This window comes from Balaenoptera musculus, chromosome 10, assembly GCF_009873245.2.
Source record: "Balaenoptera musculus isolate JJ_BM4_2016_0621 chromosome 10, mBalMus1.pri.v3, whole genome shotgun sequence".
NCBI classification, from domain to species: Eukaryota; Metazoa; Chordata; class Mammalia; order Artiodactyla; family Balaenopteridae; genus Balaenoptera; species Balaenoptera musculus.
This window is the reverse complement of record NC_045794.1, coordinates 2,489,771-2,507,067: the sequence shown is the minus strand read 5'-3', so window position 1 is coordinate 2,507,067 and position 17,297 is coordinate 2,489,771. Positions and strand designations below refer to the sequence as shown.

The window sequence follows — 17,297 nt, the reverse complement described above, 5'->3', positions numbered from 1 at the left end:
TATAGACAAGGCGCTGGGGAGGTGAAGCTGCGCTTTAGAGAACCCCTAGCCTGCACGGAAGCCCCAGGGGCAGGACCCCGCTGCGCCCCCGGGTCCAGAGGTGACTGTGGGAGAGGCTGGGGGCAGCCGTGGGGCAGAGCTGAGAAGGCTTTTGGTGGCCGAGGCCTCGAGCTATGTTGAAAGGGGGCAAAAGACAGTGCAGGGAGTAACAGGGGTTGTCTCGGGACTGTGGGAGGTGGCGGGAGAGGGAAAGGCCGCAGGAGGGGTGGGGGGGGGGTGGCCTCGGCTGCAGCTGCGGAGAACGAGCCAGGGCAGGAGACGGGGACGTGCACACGGGGAGCTTGACTCGGGCACGTTCATCCAGAGCCCAGGGGAGGGCACGTCAAGGGTGGGCTGGAATCCAGATGCCGCGTCCCCAGCAGCCCTGCTCTCCACCTCCAGGTTCACCTGTCCTTCGTTTACCCCAATGACTACACCCGCCTGAGCCACATGGAGACCCACAATAAGTGCTTCTACCAGGAAAACTCCTACTACCAGGACAGGTGAGACGCTGATGGGGCAGGAGCCGGGAGAGCTGCCTGGACCAGAAGGGCCACAGAGACCCTCCACCAAGGAGCCTTGGCGCTTCCTGGGTGCTTCACACAAGCACACGTGCACACACGCAACCTCCCCCCTGCACCACCGGCTGGGCGTGACCTCAGGCCGCCCCTCCCACCCCCGCCATGGCCTGCAGGGTGCCCATGCCAGCCTCCCTCATTCCTGCAGGCTCAACTTTCAGGACTACATCAAGATTGACCAGCCTCCGAAGCAGGGGCCAGAGCAGCCAGGTACAGAGTGACAGCCGAGCTTCCAGGCCAGGCCGGAGGGTGACCGTCCGGACTGTGCCAGCCACCCCCTCTCCCCGCAGGAGCTTAGAATGCAAACCCCACAGCCCTTCCCCCCAGCCCCAAGGGTGGGGGGAGGAGCCCTTCTCCCCCTCTTCCTTTCCAAGGCGCGTGTAGAGGACGTAGGGCCCTGGGGGATGCTACCTGAACTGCCCGAGGGCCTCGCTACCCCGGCCCATCATTAGGGAAGCTCTGCTCTGCAGAAGCACCGTCTTCCTGTGGCCTCTCTCCTTGCAGTACTGGGGACTAAGTGGGGCTATCTGCTGGGTCCCTGCATGTGCCAGGCCCCAGCTAGTGCTTTCTGTCCTTCGTGTCACTCACTCTTGACAACAGCCCTATGGAAGATGGAGACCCTGGCTTTAGCTGAGGTTGAGTGACTCACCCCGGGCCCAGTGCAGGCCCCGCCAGGGACCCCCACTGGCTCACCCACCGGTCCTCAGCCGTCTTGTGGATCTTGTTGGGGAGAGGTTGAAACCCCATGCGAGGGATGGTTGTTGTTGACAGCAGGTTCTGAGGAAGGCCTTCTAGAAGAATCCCAGTACAGAGAAGCGGCAGAGGACACCCGTGCCCCTGACGGCCAGAACACCAGGACACCAGAGGGGAAGCAAGGGCCCCCGACGGCCCCTGGGCAGGACGCCACCAACCGCCGCCTCCGAAGCCTGCGGAGACTTCTGGCTCGGCCCCAGGAGGGCCTGGTGGTGCCCTCTCCCACGCAGAACTCCACAGCCCCCTTCCCAGCGAGGACCAGCGCCATCCCGGCCCGGCCAGCAGAGAAGAAGGCCAGGAAGCCCAACCCCGAGCCCCACCAGGCCCCACGGCATCCTGACAAGTGGTCCCCGGGACACCCAGCAGGGCACCCGCCTCCAGTGAAGAGGCCCAGACCCGCGGGTGGCAGCCCCGGGAAGACGCTGGGGCAGTCCCAGTGGCTGAATCAAGTTGAGTCGTACATTGCAAAGCAGAGAAGGGGTGACAGGACTGAGCCTCTGGACCCCAGGAGGGGCTGGCCTAAGGAGGAGGAGGAGGTGCTGGCAGCAGCGGAGGGAGAGGACGAGGGGGAGGAAGAGGAGGAGGAGGAGGATGTGAGTGAGGTGTTGGAATACCTGTCCATGTTCGACCCGGTGGTGAACTGGGACCAGACCTTCAGTGCCGGCAACCTCGACTTGCAAGCCCTGCGGACCGACTGGATTGACCTGAGGTGTAACACGTCTGGCAACCTGCTGCTTCCCGAGCAGGAGGCGCTCGAGGTCACGCGGGTCTTCTTGAAGAAGCTTAACCAGCGCAGCCGTGGGTAAGGTAAAGGGCTCTCGTGGGCTGGGCAGGGGGGTGGGGGGCCCTGGCCGCAGGCGCCTGGGAGGATGAGTGCCTGTCGGGTCTCGGTCCCACCATCAGGCAAGGTCTGAGATCCCTGGGGCCTGGCCCAGGACACGGGCTGAACACTGGGAAGGCTGTCAGGGAGGGAGCTGGTAAAGAGATGGGACAGGCAGAACTGGGGCTAAAAAGACACCTTGAGACCCAGATGTGGGCTAGAAGGGCGGGGGCGGAAGGCATGGATGAGTGCTTTGTTCTTTCATTCATTCATTCAGCCCACCAGTATTCTTCTGATTGAGATGAAAGGCACGTACCATTCCGTTCACCATGTACAGCTCAGGGGTTTTTAAGTGTGTTCAGGATGTTGTGCAGCCACCACCGCTGTGTGATTCCAGAACATTTTCATCGCTTTTATTTTTTTTCAATTTATTTATTTTTTAAATTAATTAATTTTATTTTTGGCTGCATTAGGTCTTTGTTGCTGCGCGGGCTTTCTCTAGTTGCGGCCAGCGGGGGCTACTCTTCTTTGCAGTGCGTGGGCTACTCATTGCGGTGGCTTCTCTTGTTGTGGAGCACGGGCTCTAGGCGTGCGGACTTCAGTAGTTGTGGCTCACGGGCTCAGTAGTTGTGGCTCACGGGCTCCGTAGTTGTGGCCCACGGGCTTGGTTGTTCTGCAGCATGTGGGATCCTCCCAGACCAGGGCTTGAACCCGTGTCCCCTGCACTGGCAGGCGGATTCTTAACCACTGCGCCACCAGGGAAGCCCAATAGGTGCGTTTTTAGAGATGGCAGCAGTGCTCACTGGAGCGGGTAAGCATTGTGCGAGCATGTTAGCCAACAGCAAAGCTGGGCAAAGACCGAGGTCTCCTGACGACTGGCCTTGCTCCCACGTGCGGGAAGAGTGACCCAAGCCCCGCACCCTTTCCGCCAGGAGGTACCAGCTGCGGCGCATCGTGAACGTGGAGAAGCGTCAGGACCATCTCCGTGGGGGCCGTTACCTGCTGGAGCTTGAGCTGCTGGAACGAGGCCAGCACCTGGTGCGGCTCTCGGAGTTCGTGTCCACGCGTGGCAGGCAGGGCGTCGATGCCACTGGTGGGGAAGAGGCCGAGGCCCGGAACCTGCAAGGCCTGGTGTGGAGCCCACACGACCGCCAGAGACATGTCCTGAGTGCCCGGGCCCCGGAGCCCAAGCTGTGCTGGCCCCAGGGCTTCTCCTGGGACCACCACGCCGTGGTCCACTTCATTGTGCCGGGTGAGCCTCCTGCCGCCTGGGCGCTGTCCGCGGAGCAGGGGCCTCACGTGATCATGAGCACCCGTTCTCTGCTCCCCGATGTGATTTCACAAGAACTTGCGGGAGAGGCCACTTTGGGAAACTGGGGCTCACAGGAGAAAAGTAACTAGTCTGAGGTCATGTGGGCAGTCAGGGCTGGAGCTGGGAAGGGCGCTGACTCATAGGCCAGCGTCTCTTCTTACTGAACCAGCATTCAGGGTTGGATGTGAAAATCAGCCGGGGCTGCTGTCCTGGGCTTTACAGCTGGCCTGGGGCAGTGAGACAGGGAGAGCGGGCTGGCTGGCTTCTATAACAAGAGAGGGGAGCCCGTCACAGGAGTGTAACCGTAGGGTTGGACAGAACGTGAAGGATGACCGTAAGATGGACAGCTAGAGGGTTTGAGTGTGAGAGCCCAGGAGGGGTAACCATGACAAGCTGATGACAAGCCCCAGCCCCAGGCCTTCCCGCAGAGCCCTCCCTGGGAGGCTGTGCGGGGAGGGGAGTGTAGAGGCCCCTGTAACGGTGAGCTCTCCCTCTGCCCTCCGTCCCCCGCTGCTCTGCTGACCTTTCCCGTAGCCGCATTACCCTCAGCAAAAGTCTGATGGGACTCCTGAGCACGCAGGAACTGGGAGTGGAGGTGCCCTCTTTTGCATTACCTCTGCTTCTTTCTCCCTGCCCGCCCCACCTGCCCCACCGGGCAGTAAAGAACCAGGCGCGCTGGGTGCAGCAGTTCATCAGAGACATGGAGACCCTGTTCGGTGTCACCGGCGACCCGCACTTCAACATCATCATCACCGACTACAGCAGCGAGGACATGGACGTCGAGATGGCCCTGAGAAGGTCCAAGCTGCCGAGGTGAGGGTGTTCTCGGCAGGGCACAGCCTGAGCCAGCTCTTCCTGAAGTCCCGCCAGCTTCCCTGACTCCCAGCCTCTAGCTTTTCCCAGAGGACGCACCCGCCTGCCCGTAGTCCCATCCCAGGAGCACGCGTCACCTCTTCTCTGCCTGCCAGCTTCCACCTGGGACTGCCACAGCCGGGCCCTGAGGCTCAGCCCCTCTCTGTTCTCCCCGCAGCTACCAGTACCTGAAGCTAAGTGGGAACTTCGAACGCTCAGCCGGGCTTCAGGCTGGCGTGGACCTGGTGAAGGTAAGCGGCCTGAGAGACGTGACTAACGCTGCTGAAGAGACGCACAGACGGCCAGCTCCTCGGGGAGGAAGGGACGAGGACACGGGGTCCTCTCTGCTGCGCCACAGGGCCGGTACCGGGGCGGGAGCGTTTGTGCGGGGTCCTCGGAGTCCGTGAAAGGTCGGGGAGGAGTCAGGATTCCCTCTCTGACGGTGAGAACTGTGCCCTGATGCCCAGTACCGTGGAAACCCATCCAACAGTTTGCTTCACGCAAGTTTGTCAGTCACTGAAATGGGAAAGAGCCTGAGGGTTGTCCTAGAGAGTGGCCTGGGCTCCTGGCCGTGGTCTGCAGGGGCTGCTGACCCTCCCACCTCCGTCCCCAGGACCCGCACAGCATCATCTTCCTCTGTGACCTCCACATCCACTTCCCAGCTGGGATCATCGACGCCATCCGGAAGCACTGCGTGCAGGGCAAGATGGCCTTCGCGCCCATGGTCATGAGGCTGCACTGCGGCGCCACCCCCCAGTGGCCTGAGGGTGAGCCTGTCCTGGGCTGGGGAGGGTAGGCGAGGCCTCTCTGCCTTGCTTCTTAACCCAGAGCTGGAAACAGTCATGTCGACAATGGCAGCACCCCTCCCCCACCCTCCCCTCCCGCTCCTCTGCTCCGCCGGACAGACCACAGAGAAGTGCCCCCAGGGCTGAGCTGACGCAGCAGCAGCAGCAGCAGCGATGAACATTTCCCGCCTCATCTTCCCCTTCTTTTGTTCATCAGACCTTTATTAAGCACTTACTATGTGCCAGACGGTGCGCTGTGTGAGGACACAGAGATGGGAGGAAGATTTCCCACCTGGAGAGGGAGCGGCGCGAGGCTGTGCCCTTGGGGGCTGCTGGCGGCAGAGCCTCCTGTAGGGCTGTCGCCGGCCCTTGGTCCCTCCCTGGTAGGACTGCTGCCTTCCCTGGACCCGGAACCTTAGCTCGGGGGGCTTCCCCCCCAAATAGGCAAGGGGCTCGTTCAGATGAGAGTTTTCAGCCTCAGCCTTCTCTGTCCTCCTGGCCCTGGTTCAGCTCATCTGGGGCTTGTCTGTCCACAGGCTACTGGGAGGTGAATGGATTTGGGCTGCTCGGCATCTACAAGTCAGACCTGGACAGGATCGGGGGCATGAACACCAAGGAGTTCCGAGACCGCTGGGGTGGGGAGGACTGGGAGCTGTTGGACAGGTGAGCGGGGAGCCAGGGCACCTGAGAGGCCTGGGGGAGGGGCCCGGGGACGGGGGCAGGGCTAGATCCCCCCCCCCGCCCCCCGGGCCCAGCACCGCCTCTTGGGGGTCACATTCCTTCCCTCGCTGAGGCTGGATCTGTTGGCGGGGATGCCGCCTTTGCCTGTGTCACAGGGCGGGTGTGGTGGGTGCCTGGCAGACTGTCAGGGGGGAGAACACACACTCCGAGCTGTGTGGATGCGAATGGTACTGTTCTCGGCAAGGCTCCCACCTGCCCACTCGGGAGAACACGGCTGGGGAGGAGGCTGAGCTTGTGGCGGTGGATAAGAGACCCGGCAGAGGGTCAGGAAAAGAGCCAGTGTGGACCATTAAAGGGCAGCAGGTATCCAGGAGGTTCTGGGTCCCTGGTAGAAGGGAGTTGGGGGGAGGAGGACAGGGTCTGTGGTATGTAAAGAAGAGGCAGGACCAGCCGTGGCAGGGAGCGGGTGGGAAGAGGGGTGGCAGCAGAGAGCAGGCTGGTGGGACCCCAGGGTGAGGGGATTTCAGAGCATGTGGGTGGTGAGGAGGTGGAGGCTTAGTCTGAGATTCCTCCTTCCAGAATTTATTGCCAAGAAAAGGGGAGGGATGATCCCTTGGGATTTGAGCTTAAGGCGGGGGGTGGGGGCCAAAGAAGGGAGAGGGGAAAAATCCAAGAGAGAAAGGGTGTAATTGCTGGAACAGTGCCCAGAGGAGGCGGACAGGCAAGGTCAGGGGCTCCGGGGGAGAGGAGACCTTGACAGGGAAGAGACGCTCTTCTTCCTGAGACACAGGGCACTTCCTCACCCACCAGTCACTGGGCGCCTGTACTTGGCAGGTGATTTACATCCATCACCTCCTTTATTCCTCCCCAGAACTCTGTGAGGTAGGTGTGATTGTCTCCGTTCTCCAGGTGAGAAAACTGAGCCTTGAGGAGAAGTTAACAACTTGCCCCAAATCTCACAGCTATGACTGTTGGAGGCTTAACAACCCGGTCTGCTTGTTTTTTCCCTAGAGAGCAGGCAGGAGGGAAGGTGACAATACTGAGGGAATTTAAGGTGCAAAGGAGGGAGGGTGAGGGAGCTTGTATTAGATAACGCAGCTCCCGTAAAGCTCTGTTAGTCAGACCCCAAGGTGGACAGAAGCCTGGGCTGGTGTTCCCTCCACCGCTGCGAAGAGGCAGACCTCAACCAGTTCTGGACCTGCCTGCCTCCTCTGAAGCCTGAGGAGAGAGAAACGGCTCCAAATGCCAGTTATTTCCACCCGCTGGAAGCACAGGCCTCCCGACAGGCCATGCATGTGGAAAGGGGGCGGGGAGGGATGGGAGAGGTCTTCTCTGTGTCCTCCACACTCCACCCCCGACCCCCGCCTCCATCATCACTGGTCCTCACCTCACCCTCGCCGTACCCAGCCCATCGTTATCCTTTCTAGAGGTAGAGGCTCTGAAAGATGCCGTGCCTCATAGGTCCGGAGCTGGGCTTCCAGCCCAGGCCCTTTGGCTCTCTTTGCACACCCCACCCGCTCCCCTGCCCCGTGGGGAGTAGCCAGAGGGTGACAGGGACAGGGCCTGGCGGAGACGTGGAAGGCAGGCTCCTCGGGGGCCCCCCTCCCCACCCCCGCCTCTGTGCACCTGTCACTCATCCCGTCCCTTCCCACCCAGGATCCTCCAAGCAGGCCTGGAAGTGGAGCGTCTCTCCCTCCGGAATTTCTTCCATCACTTCCATTCCAAGCGAGGCATGTGGAACCGCCGCCAGATGAAGACGCCATAACCCCGGGGGTGGCCCGCTGGACCCACCGCTTCCGGCCCCTGCACCGCGGTGGCCTGGCCAGTGCCCGCTTGCTGCCGGAGGGGGAGAGGGAGGGGAGCAGGGGCCGCGCTGGGCCCGAGGGGCCTCCGAGCCGACACCCCCTGCGCCGGCAGCCGTCCTCCACGGGAGGAGGCCAAGGCCTCTCCCAACCTCTGGGCCTCCGAGGCCAGGAGATGGGAAAGAGACGGGACAGCTCCCGGGAAGGGCGGTGGAACCGGGTTGAGGAAGGAAAGCCCTCCCTGGGCGACACCACCCTGACCGGGAGGTGCCTTCCAGCGTCCACCCCGGGCTCCTCAGGGGGCAGTGGCCGTGGACTGGGAAGCTCTCCTATTGGACGTATTTTATTGGGGTTTTTATTTTTTTAACAGAAAACCAAAACTGTAACTGTCCAGATCCAGCATTGACTGTGAGGGGGCAGAGTCGTGCATTAAGGGGGGGCCCCGCATACCTCAGACCCACAGGTGCGTCCCTCGGTCCTTGACCAACAGCTGATTTGTAACCCAGGAGCCGGCCTCACGTGGAGCCGTTCTCAGCTCTCCCGCAGGCATGTGGCTCCAGGACACGCATATCTCTCCCAGGTGGCCACCCGACAGCTGGCCACCGATTAGGGCATTAACCTTACCCTCCAGGTGGCACTAACTCCAGACTGGCATCCTCTTCCCGGTGCCACGGGGGGCTGGGAGCCGGGGAACCGATGGGCAGGGGGCTCCTGGCCCCCTGGTGTTGGGTGAATAGGCCGTGTATCATGGGCAAGGTGGGGAAGGCAGGGACGAGAAGCCCCTTTCTGTCCCAGCGGCCTGTGAGCTGGGCCTTGGGGACCATGTGAAGCAGAGCCGGGAGAGGATGAGAGGAGGGGTGGGATCCAGCGGGAAGGGACGAGAAGGGAAGTGGGAAGCTTGAGTGCTCACAGCCCAGCTCCCTCCTGCAGAGAGGGCCCCAGGCCGGGCCCGGTGGGGAAGACAGGAGGAAGACACTCTGAACTAGGGAACAGGGACGGTGGCGGGGAAGGTCTGGGGAGGCGAGGGCATCGCTCTGAACTACTTCCTCACATGGAAGGAAGCAGGGCCGGAGGATGAAAAGTGAAGCCGTTTCAGGGAACACAGCCCTTGACCTTCGTAGTCTGGGGCACCCTCTCTGTCACCTACGATCACGCACGTATCTTGCACTAATGATCCCAGACGCCTTCGTGGCTGGGGATTTTTCTACTGCTGCTGCCTCTGCCGCTACTCTGATTCACCAACGGTGCATCGGACACTGCATCTCGAAGCCCAGTGTCTGTGAGGAAGGGCGTAGGGGGAGGTGCAGCTGGGCCCAGGGGGCCAGTCAGCTGGGCCCAGGCTCCGTGCTGTGGCAGAGTCCAAGTCACAGTACGTGGAGCTGCAGGGTCTACTTGGTGGGCCCTGCATTCACCAAGAGCATGAACTTGGCATATGGGAGAGTGGAGCCCCTCGAGAACCTTCTGGAGCTTGAAGAGAATCCCTGCCTCCCTCTTAAGAAATCAGGAAGGACACAGACTTTTCAATTCATAGATTGTGGTTTACGGAGGCCATATCTGCCCTCAGGCTGTGGCTTTTTATGGTCCTTGCTCAGGCTCCGTGCCTTGGGAAAGGGCTGTAGGGGGTAGGTGAGAGCTGCAGTTGGCTGGCTGGGGTGCCACGTTTCTTTCTGGGGCCACTCTCATCCCTGGGCATCGCCCTGCAAGGCCCGAATCTACCCAGACAGCCCTCCCGCTTCACCCCTCCTGATGACAGGAGCCCGCCCAGCCTCCCCTGCCTGATGCATCACCCCCTCTGCCCCAGCCAGTGCCTTGTGTTTGAAGTTTGTTACTTCCACACCACCTGCCTTAATGGAGAGGGCCTGGCACGGCCCCTACTCTGTAGGGAAATGTGTAGGGTGGGGGGAGGGAAAGCATTGAATACAGCATCTTCTCAGAAAACAAAACGCTCTTGTGTTTTCCTCTTGCCCATCAGGGTGGGAGAGGGGTGGGCCCAGGGTTCACGTCGCCGTCCTGCAGCTGTCAGGCCTCTGATGGACGTGCCAGGGACCCTCCACACCACCCTCCACCCTTCACCGCCTGGGGGGCGGGGGTCAGCCCTCCCTGGGCTGTGGTTTACTCGAAGGGGCACACCTGGTTCCTGCCTGAGGAGCATTTTCTGAGCAGTAGATTCGTGGAGGTTGGTGGTTTCAGTTGAGAAAGGATGGTGGACACAGGATGGTTGGATAAACAGTGGAGAGAAACTGAGGTGTGGCTTATTGTAACAGGGCAGATAGGGACTTCCTGGGTGGTCCAGTGGTTAAGAATCCACCTTGCAACGCAGGGGACGCAGGTTCGATCCCTGGTCAGGGAACTAAGATCCCACATGCCACGGGGCAACTAAGCCCGCGTGCTGCAACTACGGAGCCCACGGGCTCTGGAGCCCGCGTGCCACAACTAGAGAGCAGCCCGCGCGCCGCAACTAGAGAAGCCCGCGCACCGCAACGAAGATCCTGCGTGCCGCAACTAAGACTCGACGCAGCCAAATAAATAAATAAAATGTTAAAATAAATAAATAAAAATAAAATAAGAGAGCAGACAATCTAAAGTCGTTTCTGTTTGAGCTGGGGGTGCCCTGTTGCTGCTTTACAGGTACAAAGGTACTGTCCTAGTCATATTTGGTCTAGGCAGAGATCAAAATTAGTTTTTATTCCTTAAACTCATGCCCAAGAGGAGGTGCTGCTATGAAAGCTGGGGCAGCCTATAGTAGGGTCTCAAAACGCAGCATGCGTACACACACCAATCCAGAAATGACTCGTCTGCCACTGGTGCAGCAGTTGGTAATTAGCCCAAGGCACTTGGGCCGGGAAATTTGACTCAGCAGAACCCAGAGGAGAGGGAATGACTTAAAAGCCTTTTCTCTCTCCAGGCTTGGGGTTGCTCCTTTGAGCCGTTTCTAGGACACAGATGGAGAGAGCAGCCCGGGTGCTCGAGCCTCCCCAGCTGAAGACATAAAGACTGACTCACAGTGGATTTGCAGAAACCTTTAAAGAGAGAAATCATTCCATCCCACAGAAAGGGAAAACAGGCCTGGAGCAGAGCGGAGGAATGGGGTGGGGTCAGAACCAGAGTCCTTAAGCTGGGCAGGCCCAGCCTTCGGTAGGCATGCCTGAGGTACAGGAGATGCTGCCAGGAGGAAGGTGGGTGGTACCCCAGTCTGAGCTCAGGGCACCAGACCGAGATGAGTTCACTTAAGCTGGTAAAAGGGCCCATCTTTGTTCCGGGGCTGAGGGTAGGAAGCAAGGGCATCTACGTTGCCCTTCCAGGAGCTCTCCCAGGGGCTGCGGACTGTGCCCACCAGCCTGGCAGATCAGCGGGGGAGAGAGGAGGAAGCAGTGGCCGGCCCAGAACCTGCAGGGAAGCAGAGGGATGGTGAGGAGGGCAGGTCAGACCAGTGCCTCAGGCTTAAGTGTCCCACGATTGCCCTGGCAGCCTTCTCAGGACGCAGGTGCGGGTTCAGATCTGAATCTGCAGCGGGGCCTGAGGCTCTGCGCTGCCGGCCAGTTCCCAGTGGTTTTGTTGGTGCTGCCGGCCCGTGGACCACGATTGGAGCTGTACGGGCTGCTGGACAGTGCCAAGGAGAAAACCCACATCTCCCTCTTCCCCCCACTAACCACAGCCTCCACCCAGCCCAGGCTGGAGAGAAGCCCAGCCTAAGAAGAGAGAGCACAAGGGGACCTTGGTGAGTCCCAAGCCAAGCTCTTCTCCAAGAGCCCATCCCTGCCCCAGGTCTATATTCTTCCCCTTTTGCTTGGCAAGGCTCTCTCTCAGCCCAAACCCCCAGAGGTGAGAAGGGCCACCTGGGGACCTCCCATCCTCCCTCACCTGCCTTCTAGGCTGTGTTCAGAGAGGGGTCCTTGAGGTCCTGGCAGCCAGGAACCCAGTCTTATGTGCCCCGAAGGCCGTGATGAAGACGTTGATGATGACGGTAATGAAGACCAAGATGGTGGCTGCATTGTTGAGCTGGTTTAATCGCCACTGCTTTTCTACCTCGTTGAGGTTCAGTCGAGCTGTGGAGAAGGGGGAGTGGCAGGTAAGGGTCTGGAGGGGGGGCGGTGTCCACAGCCTGGAGCATCCCCCACCACAGCCGCTAGAGTCCAGAGAAAGTCTGGTCTCTCAGAGATCAAGGGAGGTGGCAGCCATTGTGCTGAGATGCTTTCTCCCCCACTGACCAGTGTGGGGTATCCATGTGGTACTCAATAGAGCTGGGATTTGGGAAGTTATACTCGGTCTTCTAAGAGTAGGGATGCACGCTCCCACAAGAGGCTCAAAGGAACGCTGCTATGAGTTAGTGAGCATAGTCATTCAGCAGGTATTATGGAGTGGCCACTAGATGGGATACCAGGAGGTGGGACAGGTACCTGTCCGTACTGTGTGGTTGTTACTTGGGCATTTGAAGGTGTACAGGGCTAACAGCAGGTTATGGCTGAGAAGGTGGCCTGTGCAAATGCAGGGTGTGACAGGGAGACACTTGGGGCTTTTCTTCCCACCGGGGGGGCACCCCCCCACCCCGAGGCCAACTCCAGGCCTGGGCTCCTCACCAATGACCATGAGGAGGATTCCAATGACCACCTGCAGGAGCAGAGAGATGCTGATGAGGGTGACGAGGGTGGTGTAGTGAAGAGAGGACGGCCCCTGCTCCAGCACCACTTTCAGCTGCGTGGCGTTAGACACAAAGAGGGCCACGTCCAGCATGCTCTCTGCCACGCTCTTCTTGGTGGCATAGTGGTTCAGGTTGATGGGCGGGCTCCTCCTGGGGCTGGCGTTCCCAGGCTGTAGGGGACAAAACACAGGCTTACCTGGGAGGCTCCGGAAGGAAAGTGGTTGAGAGGCAGGGAAGAGGAGTGGGGTTTTAAAGGTCTCCCCTCACCAGGTGGGAAACGAGGGCAGGTAACCCCCTTCTCGGTGCTGTGGTCTGAAAGAATAAAGAGGTGGACTAGAAAACCCTTACGTGCATTTAAACTTGGAAATGATGCTGTGTTGTAATTTCTATTTCATGGAGGGTCACTCTGCCTCACACCTTCACACCTCGAAAGGGAGGAGGAGCTTGGGCTGCTTGTAAACGAGCAGTCCTCATTTTATTCGCCCTTTTACCTAGGCCAGGCCTGGCCTTGGGTGGCTCTTTTCCTCCGAGAGTAAAGCATCTCAGCTCTGAGGCCTGGCTGGAGAAGGAAAAGGCACCTCTTCTTCCAGAACGATGCGGCCCCGAGGCGGGGTGCAGAGCTTCACAAATGGAACAGGAGCTGCCTGTGGGTCCCACTCGGCCCTCGTGGGGAGCCCTGGAGCCGCAGCCCTGCTCGGGCACACGTCTGTGTGCCCACGTGCACGCACACAGCAAAACATACTGGCCAAAAGCTCTTCGTTTGTTTTTGTATTACTTTTTGGTGAGAATTTATTGAAGCATAATTTACATTTGATTTGATTTTGAAATATTAAAACGAAGCTCTTCTTCTTGAGAAGTCGCTCACTCTAAAAGAGAGAGTCACGATGCAGTGCCTGTGGTGTGGGCCTCTGCGCTGGACCAAGAAATTCACACTGGATGGTGCAGGCAACCCTGCAGTCACTCAAGAGAACCTGGGTAGGTTTTAGGGAGATTGATTTAGTATGGCGCTTGGGATGCATCGGCTTATGAGGGCCCAGAGACAGGGAGACCCATTGAAAGGTTATGGTCTTGATTTAGGGTCAGGCTGTCAAGGAAATGAAGCAGAATGGGGGTGAGAAAGGAGAGGAAGGGAGGTCTCGGAGATGTTACAGCCTGGATGGGATGTCTGTTGAGTGGGCGGGTGCGCAGGTGGTTGGATGGGGCAGGTCTCAGAGGGTTCTGGTTGCCCCTTTTGGATGCTGGGCTTGTCTGGAGCTAGCTGGCCTGGTTGGTTAGGGCCAGGGATCCCAAGGCCAATACCCCACAAAGCCCACACAGTCCCTGTCAGCCCTGAGGCTACAACCTGTGGTCCTAGCTTACCTGGTAAATGTTTGTTCTGGGTATAAAATGCCCTCACAAGGAGAGAGAGTCCATGGGGCAGCCCCCGGCTCTCTTCACGATGCAGAGGCCTCTGCCGGGCACAGCTGTGAGCTGGGACTTCTTTGCCCCCGTTCCCCCCACTACCCTCCAGTTTGCCCATAGCGACGAGCTTTGCACTTTCTCCTCCTTCCAAACCTGGCTCTAAGTCCAAGACCTGATAAACTGTGAAATTACTAAGAAAGCTTCAGGGAGAGACCCCCTTCTCTGAAAAGTTGCATATGAACAGTGGGCAAAACCATAAATCCCAACCTCTAGTGGTGTTTCGTTTTGTTTTGTTTTGTTTTTGAGCATCAAGCAGATAGTGTGTGCAGGCAGGGGTAGCAGGGGTGGGTATCGCGGGCACAGGTCTTCCAGAGCCTCAGCAAAGACGGCTGTTCCTAGGTTTTAATAGACCTGATGGGCTTTGGTTGTTAAGTGATCTCAGGGCCATCGCTTCACAGAGGATGTGGGTTCCCAGGAGCACAGGAGGGGACAGGCCTCATCCTCTCCTCTTTAATTTAGGGCCTGCTTTTATTTTGATTTGTGCCAGTTGGGGCTGCTTTATAACTGAGAGTGGTGGCGGGAAGCTCTCAGGGGCCCCTCTAAGTCCCCCAGGGCACCGTTCTCCCGTGTCCACGTGGTGGTGCTCAGGGTCCGGAGAAGCAACTTTGGTACCAGCTGCGCGGCGTTGCGGGGTGGAGTGGCGAGGGATCCACTGACAGGACAGGACTGGTGTGAAACCTGGACCCCGTGGAGGCCCGGGACGGGAGCCTGTTCACAGGTCTGCACAGGCCGGCCTAAAACCCACCAAGCGTGTCAAATGAGGGTTCAAATGATCCAGTCCTGATATTGGGGCTTGCGTGGGTGGGTCACCTTGCAGGGTGGGGACTTGGTTAGAAGACAGATGGCTGGGAGACCCTGGGAGACCCTGCCTAGAAAGGGGTCGCCCCGTGGCAGTATCTTTAAAAAGCAGGAAAAGGGTTTTCTTAATCCCTCAGAGCCACTTTAGGTGCAGCCCTGCCCTGAGGCAGAGGGATGATTGAAATGGCCTGAGGATTCGATTGGATGAACCCCTGAATCCTGCAGGACGCCCCCCTTTCTGCCGACAGCCCGGAGCCCAGGAGCGACCCCAGGAGGAGTGGGGGCGGGGGCGGGGGGAGGCCGCCGGGCGCGCTCCTGCCTCGGGCGCTGGCCCTTTAAGGCCGGCGTCCCGGGAACAAAGGCCCGGCCTGAGCACCGGCCTGAGTCACTTCAGTTCCTCCGCCCGCGCCCTCCCCGCCCGGCCCGGCCCGACCCGACCCCTTCCCACCCGGGACTACCGGCGGCTCCGCGGGGTCCGCCCCTTGCGCCCGGGGGTGTGCGGAGCGCGCGGGCGCGGTGGGCGCGGGCCTCCCCAGGCCCCTGTCGTCGTCTGGCTCCTCCGGGCGCGAGCCGGGGGCTGGCGGCCGGCACCCCCGACTCTGGGCCTCCCACTTTGGGCCTCAGTTTCCACATCCACAAACCGGGGAGATCCCTTTCTGGAGGCCGAGTGAGCGGGCTCCTCCCCAAAGCAAAGAGAACTCCGAGCCTCGGACTCTTCCCGTCTGAAGTGCGTCTTGCCGTGACCCCTGACCCTCTGTGTCTATGTCTCAGGCCCCCACCCCCGCCCTGCACTGTTCCTCCAGGACAGCGCCAAGTTCAGCTTGGTTCCTCCAGCGCCAAGCCTGAGACGAGCCCCTGCTGGAGATGCGCGCGCCCCTCAACCTGCCCACCCGCGGCAGCTGAGCGCCTAGGCAGGGCCCTGCTGATAGGAAGTCGGGGCTCCGGGGTTCTGGGCGGCAAGAGGACATGGGTTTGGAGCTGGGGTGGGATGACACCACAGACCCCTCCCCGGGTCCCCCGAGTCCTCCCCCCGCCTGGCCCTGGCCCAGCACAGCCGTTTCCCTCCCTTTTCCTCGCCCTGCCCTCCATCCCGCTCAGACTTCCCTGTTCCCGGGCTCTGGCTCTGGCTTCCTCGCCAAGTCCCAGCTCCCAAGGCTGGTGTGGATTCCATCCCTTGAAGTCATGGATTGCTCCATTGTTCTGCCAGACAATTATTTATCCCTTAATCCTTGCTGGCCTATATTTTTGTTTCTTGACAAAACTTGAGTTGGATAGGAAAGGAATGCCTCTTTTAACAGAAAAATAAACACAATTTTATATTGTTTATTGACCCTAAGGTCCGTGGGAACACCAGCTCCAACAGATCATTCTGCCCTTTCTTGGAAACAAGATTCCAGGGATGTTCTTCCAAAGGGGTAAGTAACTGTCCTACCAAAAAGCCACGGGATCCACTGCTCAGAGTGTTTAGGACCTGGAGCCCGAGGCAGGAGTGAGGGCGCTGTGGTTGGAAGGCCCAGAGGTGGGGATCTACAGCAGCCCAGAGGGAACCACAGAGGTCACGGCAGGTACAAATCCTGCTCCTGCAACAAGCTGGCTGTGTGCCTGTTCTCATCACCAGGTTCCCTTTCTTATCTGCGAGATGAGGGAGGTGGGATAAATGATTTCTTGGCTCCCTTCCAACCCAGAGTGCTCTAGGAGCGGGGAAGCCCCCTCCTCTGCCTGGAGTCTCAGGGGCCGAGGACATGGCTTCCGAGAGGCAGAGGCCATGACTCACTTGCCCTCGGCAGCTCCAGGGCAGGGGTGACCCTCCAGTGAGTCATTCCTGTCAGCCCTGAGAAAAGCCATATGGCAGCTTCCCCGTGTATCAGCTCAAACTCAGGGCATTAGACAAAATAGGCCCAGAGGAGCCGTGGGCTGTCGTCCCCTCTGTCAAAATGCCTGACTACCCAGAAAAGCCACCTGAAAGGAGACAGTGAAGAGCCCGCCTTTGGAGGGCTGGTTTCACAAAAGGGAAGGGCAGATCCCAGCCCAGGAAGAGTGAGCGATTGGTTCAGATACATGGATTTGAGTGACCTACTGTGCCGATTTGCCTTTGATGAGGTGCCTGAGATCCCCGATTCTCTGTCAGGATTAAGTGTGAGAGGGTGCCCAGGTCTGTCATACTGCAGACACACGCAGGCCCCAGAACACTGGGAATGATGGCAGTTCCCACTTACAGATTACAGACCTTGCGCCTGACGCACGGCTAAACACGGGACATAAGTCATCTTATCCAGTCCCCACACAGCCCTGCGAAGTTGGTGAGGGCATCCTTATCGTAGTTGAAAAAACAGAGGCTCAGAGAGCCTAAGTAACTTGTCCCACAGCACAGTCTTTATCCCAGTTCTCTATATGCCAGAGCCTCTAACTTGAACCCCTACTCTGTGACCTCCCAGAAGTTGAAGATAGACTCCCTGCCTCCAAGGAGTTTAGGCTCTAAAGATAGACTTATGTGGCCTCAGATGAAAGAAGACCAAATGGACACTTGCTCAGAGGAGGTATAACACCCCTCCTGGGGTGGCACTTATGTTGGGCTTTCCTGAATCTACAGGGGGCCTGTGTCCTGAGCCCCTGCCCCACTGTGGCAGAAAGGGCCCTACACCCATAGTCAAAAGGCTTGAGTTCAAACTGGTAAGAGGTGATCCTGGCAGCTGGAAGAATAGGGTTGACAGAGAAACTTTCATCCGGACATTTTGAATTTTGACTCATGTAAATGTTTGAACTATCTAAAAATAAAT

General features: G+C 59.2%; 3 protein-coding genes across 5 annotated transcripts in view; 2 read left to right on the top strand and 1 right to left on the bottom strand.

Annotated features, from left to right (window-relative positions):
* The window catches only part of B4GALNT3 (beta-1,4-N-acetyl-galactosaminyltransferase 3), a 94,036-nt gene extending 84,020 nt beyond the window's left edge, over positions 1-10,016 (top strand). For 2 of the 3 annotated variants that reach the window (XM_036866734.1, XM_036866736.1), the window contains 9 exons: positions 442-542; positions 766-827; positions 1,389-2,172; positions 3,123-3,442; positions 4,162-4,315; positions 4,533-4,605; positions 4,968-5,121; positions 5,676-5,802; positions 7,477-10,016. In XM_036866734.1, coding sequence (XP_036722629.1) covers positions 442-542; positions 766-827; positions 1,389-2,172; positions 3,123-3,442; positions 4,162-4,315; positions 4,533-4,605; positions 4,968-5,121; positions 5,676-5,802; positions 7,477-7,585 — 1,884 coding nt within the window. In that variant the 3' untranslated portion in view covers positions 7,586-10,016. The remainder of the gene's footprint in view (positions 1-441; positions 543-765; positions 828-1,388; positions 2,173-3,122; positions 3,443-4,161; positions 4,316-4,532; positions 4,606-4,967; positions 5,122-5,675; positions 5,803-7,476) is intronic. The other variant, XM_036866735.1, reaches the window with a different exon arrangement.
* A 679-nt stretch (positions 10,017-10,695) lies between these two features.
* NINJ2 (ninjurin 2) lies at positions 10,696-12,418 on the bottom strand. The gene is made up of 3 exons (XM_036866930.1): positions 12,200-12,418; positions 11,484-11,668; positions 10,696-11,009 (listed from the first exon to the last, which is right to left on the bottom strand). The coding sequence occupies exons 1-2, from the start codon at positions 12,351-12,353 to the stop codon at positions 11,502-11,504; spliced, it is 321 nt and encodes a 106-aa protein (XP_036722825.1). The 5' UTR covers positions 12,354-12,418; the 3' UTR covers positions 10,696-11,009; positions 11,484-11,501.
* A 727-nt stretch (positions 12,419-13,145) lies between these two features.
* Positions 13,146-17,297, top strand: part of LOC118901983 — a 28,731-nt gene continuing 24,579 nt past the window's right edge. The window contains exons 1-3 of the mRNA XM_036865824.1: positions 13,146-13,236; positions 14,769-15,247; positions 15,858-15,935. Of these exons, the coding sequence (XP_036721719.1) occupies positions 13,146-13,236; positions 14,769-15,247; positions 15,858-15,935 (648 nt within the window). The remainder of the gene's footprint in view (positions 13,237-14,768; positions 15,248-15,857; positions 15,936-17,297) is intronic.